This window comes from Cebus imitator, unplaced genomic scaffold (assembly GCF_001604975.1).
Source record: "Cebus imitator isolate Cc_AM_T3 unplaced genomic scaffold, Cebus_imitator-1.0 Scaffold256, whole genome shotgun sequence".
Lineage (NCBI taxonomy): Eukaryota > Metazoa > Chordata > Mammalia > Primates > Cebidae > Cebus > Cebus imitator.
In genome coordinates this window covers 701,408-707,206 of record NW_016107571.1, presented here as the reverse complement: position 1 = coordinate 707,206, position 5,799 = coordinate 701,408, and the positions used below count along the sequence as shown (strand labels likewise).

General features: G+C 47.1%; 1 protein-coding gene across 1 annotated transcript in view; it reads right to left on the bottom strand.

Moving 5' to 3' along the window:
- ELAPOR1 (endosome-lysosome associated apoptosis and autophagy regulator 1) overlaps window positions 1-5,799 on the bottom strand; it is a 96,673-nt gene that overhangs the window by 38,225 nt on the left and 52,649 nt on the right. The window contains exons 2-3 of the mRNA XM_017499228.2: window positions 3,790-3,910; window positions 845-1,037 (exon numbers count right to left, since the gene is read on the bottom strand). Coding sequence (XP_017354717.2) covers window positions 845-1,037; window positions 3,790-3,910 — 314 coding nt within the window. The remainder of the gene's footprint in view (window positions 1-844; window positions 1,038-3,789; window positions 3,911-5,799) is intronic.

The following is a 5,799-nucleotide window of genomic DNA, read 5'->3' as shown; positions in this document are numbered from 1 at the left end:
GGAGAATCGCTTGAACCTAGGAGCTGGGGGTTGCAGTGAGCCGAGATCGCTCCACTGCGCTCCAGCCTGGGTGACAGAGTGAGACTCTGTCTCAAAAAACAAAAAAGAAGTCAGCATCCAAGCCGGGAAGATACCCCAGCTTTGCATATTGTGTTCCAATCAAGCTGAGAAAGTATATTGGCTGATCCGAAATTCTGTGGTGGAAATCCAGTTTTGGGTTTGTTTGCTTGTTTGTTTTTTGGTTTTTATTGAGACAGGGTCTTGCTCTGTTATCCAGGGGTACAGTGGTGTGATCACAGCTCACTTTAACCGTGAACTCCTGGACTCAAGCTATCCTTTTGCCTCAGCCTCCTGAGTTGCTGGGACTACAGACATGCACCACCACACCTGGCAAAATTTTTAAACTTTTTTTAGAGACAGGGGTCTCACTATGTTGCCCAGGCTGGTCTCAAATTCTTGGCCTCAGGCAATCCTCCCATATCAGCCTCTTAAAGTACTGGGATTACAGGGGTGAGCCACTGTGCCCGGCTCCAGCTGGGTGTTGTTTTAAATAGACTGGGCCACGTAAGCCTTGTCCCCCTTGTCCACTCTCTTATTTCCACGTTTCTTACCTCCCACAAATGCCTGTCTATCACTGGTAAGTTTAAATCAATGAGTGGGCCAGGCGGAGTCATATCCACTGCTCCTGTGGGCACAGCTGCAGGCCTCGCCCTGGCAGTCCAGCTGCCTCTTCCCTCCATCCTCCCTGCCCAGCCTGAGGGGCAGCGAAGGAGGCTGTCCAGGGTACCCTGCAGCCTCTTCCCCAGTGGGCTGGGGGTGGGGTGGGGGGTGTGTGCAAACTCACGAAGTGCAGTTCTCGGTGGACTCAGCGGCACTGTCATCTAACTCCATGTTGGCCGAGAGGCTGGCAAAGCCATGGGGCAGCTCATCCCACTCATCGAACCTAATGCCTGTGCCCAGGGAGTAGCGGCCCTCAGCGCACGGCTTACACGACTGGTCCTTCATATCCAGAAACTCCCCGGCATTGCAAGAGAAGGCTGGAAAACAGGGCAGAGACAAGGCAGGACAGTGAGGTCACTGCAGCCCCAGAAGTGGACGGGCTATGAGCAGCTGAAGGAGGAGCGCAGGGTTGGGATCTAGGAGTTTGGCCCACTAAGATTCAGGGTCATGGCGTTTACTGTGTGATTTTGTTGTTCTTTAAAAATATTTCTTTTTCAGCAGTGATATTCCTTGTTATGTGTGATTCTATTTGTATGGAATGGCCAAAAGAGGGAAAGCCATAGAGACAGAAAGTAGATTTGTGGTTGCCAGGGACTGCGGGGAGGGGCCTGGGGAGCAATTGCTAATAATATGAGGTTTCTTTGTAGAATGATTAAAATGTGAAATCAGAGTGATGACGGTTGCGTGAATATTCAAAAAGCCACTGAATTTTATCCTTAAAGGAATGAATTTCATGGCATGTAAATTATATACAAATAAAGCTGTTATTTTAAAAAGATCTAGGGCATGGATGCTCTGCCTTGCTGTGGGACTTTGGGCTTGTCCCTGGCACTCCTGTTTCCTTTGGAGAGGTGCCCTGACCATTCTGAGAGCTCTCCAGCGAAAAGGATGCCAAGGTCTCCTGTGCTGACCCCTCTGAATGACACATGATCCTTCAACCTTGAATTTCTCCCTTGAGCCTCTGGCCTCTGCCTTTCTGGTTGTGCTGCCACCATGCTAGGTGGGATTCTCATTACCTGTTAACTCAGCCATTGCAACATCCTTCTAACTAGCTTCCTATTCTTATTTCTGATCATTCTGTGGTCAGAGGTACCTTTCTAAAACACTGGTATGATCAGGCACAGTGGCTCATGCCTGTAAACCCAACACTTTGAGAGACCAAGGCAGTAGGATCACTTGAGCCCAGGGGTTGGAGGCCAACCTGGACAACATAGTGAGAACCTGTCAGTATAAAAAAATTTTTTTAAATTAGCTGGGAGTGATGGTGTGTGCCTGTAGTCTTAGCTACTCAGGAGGCTGAAGTGGGAGAACTGCTTGAGCCCAGGAGGTCAAGGCTGCAGAGAGCTATGTTTGTACCACGGTACCTCAGCCTAGGAAACAGAGTGAGATCTTGCCTTTTAAAAAATAAAAACTAAAACACATATGTACTATTATTCTCCTTATTTACAAAAATAAACAGCCACTCCCATTTGGTTCTAGAATTATGCTCTTGGCCTGACATTCAAAGTTTCCCACAATTTCCCTCCAGCCTCACTTTCCAGCTTGACCTCCCACAACAGATCTTTCTCCACCTCAGCCCCATCAGTCACCTTCTCCGTGTTGCCTCTACCCTGGACCACAAGCTCTTCCTCAAATGTGTCACTGTTCATCCAGGTCTAAACTTGTGCTCAAGCGGTCTCCCAGCTATGCCTAATCCCTAAATATTCATAACGCTCATTCTTTCTCATATCATATATGTCTGCCACCCACTAGGCTCTGTTCCCTCCGGGGATGGCTGGCTCAGTGACTGGCACAGACTGGGAGCTTCGTGAATGTTTCCGAAACAATGAGTGGATGAATGAAAGCCTGCACTTTCCACCACCATAAGCTTCTAACGCAGGGACTGTGCTTTATTTGTCTTTGCAGTTCACACTGTGTGTGCACTTCATGGTGCTTACACATAGTGGGACTCACTAAAGTCAGCAGAGCTCACTGAAGATGGCTCATTTGTTTCCACTAGTCAGTCACACCTCGGTTCTTTCTTTTTGAGATGGAGTCTCCCTCTGTCACCCAGGCTGGAGTGCAGTGGCACGAACTTGGCTCACCACAACCTCTGCCTCCCGGGTTCAAACAATTCTCCTGTTTCAAGCCTCCTGAGTAGCTGGGATTACAGGCGCATGCCACCACGCCCAGCTGACTTTTGTATTTTTAGTACAGATGGGGTTTCACCATGTTGGTCAGGCTGGTCTCAAACTCCTGACTCGTGATCTGCCTGACTCGGCCTCCCAAAGTGCTGGGATTACAGGCGTGAACCACTGCGTCTGGCCCACACCTCAGTTCTGCTCAGATCTCAGCAATATCCAGTCATTAATTTAACAACTATTTATTTGCCCACTTAGCCAGGCACTGTACTAAGCTGATTTGAGAATATTAATGTCTTCAAACTCCTTTCCAACTCTTCAAATAATTCCTTAAATCTACTGCCTGGTTTTTACTGTTATTCCCTTTGCATTCCTAAAAGAAGAATGCAGGGAAACAGCTCCCAACTGGAGAAAAGTTGTGACTGCAGTCACAGAGGCGGGCGCCGGGGCTGCGGCAAGTCACTGCCTTTCCGTTTGCACAATCAGATCCATAGTTGGGAAGATTCCTGCTCCCTGAAGTGAGGCCTGTAGCATGTTAAAGGATGTCTCTGCAGAAACTTAGCCTCTCTGACTTCCTTTTTAAGAACGAAAGCAAATCTCAGTCTTCCCTAATGACTGATTGCGGCTGGTGAGTGAGTATAGATTGGAGAGACATACACAGGCAAAAAAGAAAATGTATGCAAACAGAAAAGAATATCTGAGTGCACACAGCTGGCATTGCTTACGCCGTATCCACTGATGGGATTTAAATTCCTTTTAAAATGAAAGTAAATTCAGATATCCAGTTTGCATTCATGAAGTACTTCTGCACAAAATCTCATAAGGGACAGGGAAAAGACTTGATTAATGCAGCTGCTCTGCCAGGAAGGGCCTAAAGTGGATGGCAGAAGACTTGGGGGAGAGACCGAAGCTGAGTGACAGGGAGGCCCTGAGCGGGACAGCTGCTTACAGCACTCGGTGCCCTTGACGGGGTCGGGCAGGCTGGTGCACAGGCCCGGGGTATGCGGCACGGCGACCCTCCACCTGGAACCTGTGCTGTCACACGCGGTGTACTCATAGTGGTACTCAGACTGCAGGGGAGAGAACAGTGGGCAAAATGTGCATTAGCAGTGATCAGACATCAACAGCTTCCCACCCACTTCCTGCCCAGCACCATGGCTACTAATGCTCCTCCTCTCAGAAATGGGCCCTGGGGCCCCTGCAGGGAGCTGATGACGAGGAAGCCAGTGCAAGAACTGCAATAATTTGGATCGTTCCTTTCCACCCAGCCATGGTCTAGTCCCTAGAAATACATCTTTGTGGGTGACTCTCTTTGTTGTTATGTTTAAGTAGTGTCCTTATGGAACAGAGGAATGTGGGAAGGTAACTAAGGAACAGGCTAGAAATAGGTGGAGTTTTTCTTATCTCCAAGTGTAGAATTTATGAACGAGGACATTCTAAATGGAAGGATGTTATAAATGGAAACCTCGGTCCACCAAAAATGTACAAGGGCTCATCACAGAAATGGTATTTCTATTTCTCTGTGTTTCTTTTTCTTTTCTTTCTTTCCTTTTTTTTTTTTTTTTTCTTTGAGACAGAGTTTCATACTGTCACCCAGGCTGGAGTGCAGTGGTGGGATCTTGGCTCACTGCAGCCTCTGCCTCCTGGGTTCAAGTGATTCTCCCGCCTTAGCCTCCCGAGTAGCTGGGATTACAGGCGCCCACCACCACACCCAGCTAATTTTTTGTATTTTTAGTAGAGATGGGATTTCACTGTGTTGGCCAGGCTGGTTTCGAACTCCTGACCTCATGATCCACTGGCCTAGGGCTCCCAAAGTGCTGGGATTACAGGCATGAGCCACTGCATCTGGCCTCCTTGTGCTTCTTATGGGTTCCTTTCCTATCAGAAAGACTATGAATTCCCAATTACATTTTATTAAAATATCATTTGGCCGAGGCAGGTGATGTGCCCTCACGTGAGCCTGTTCATTCCTAATTTGTCTGTGCAATGGGAAACTCATAGTTTGTTTTACCTGAGCTAAAAAGAAATGGAATAACAACAAAACAACCAAATCAAGCATTAAATAAAACAACAAACTTTCGCTCAGAAGAAAGACAACACAACTGATGTGCCAAATGCCCTTAAGCATGTCTTCCTCTTTTAAATCTGGTAATAAGCAACAGACCATGGAGTTAGTGATGATTTTGCCTCTGACAAGTATTTTACAATCTGCACTTACCTAAAACTATATTCAAGCTCAAAGGTACTTTGCATTACTGTATCCATAAGAAAAATGGAATTAATGTCCCCCTTTAGCCCACATGAAAGCATGATTGCATAACATGTATAACATCAAGGAGCTGAGACTAAAAATAAGACAGTTTTGAAGTTTGCGGCCAGGCACAGTGGCTCACACCTGAATCCTAGCACTTTGGGAGGCCGAGGCAGGTAAATCAAGAGGTCGAGAGTTCAAGACCAGCCTGGCCAAGATGGTGAAACGCTGTCTCTACTAAAAATACAAAAGTTAGCTGGGTGTGGTGGTGGGTCCCTGTAATTCTAGCTAATTGGGAGGCTGAGGCAGGAGGAACCTGGGAGGAGGGACCTGCGTGAACCTGGGAGGCAGAGGCTGCAGTGAGCAGAGATCGTGCCACTGCATTCCATCCTGGGCAACAGAGTGAGACACTGAATCAAAAAAAAAAAAAAAAAAATGGTGTCTTAGAAGCAGTGGCGTTTCACACTTGTTGTAATACAGTAAAGTTGTAGTTTCTTTTCTTTGGTTCTTTTTCTTTCTTTTTAGAGATAGGCTCTTACTCTGTCACCCAGGCTGGAGTGCAGTGGCATTATCATGGCTCACTGTAACCTTGACTTCCTAGGTTCAAACGATCCTCCCATTTCAGCTTCCCAAGTAGCTGAGACTACAGGTGCTACTATGTGTACCACCATGTCCAGCCAAGAGATTAACTTTTTTTTTTTTTTTTTT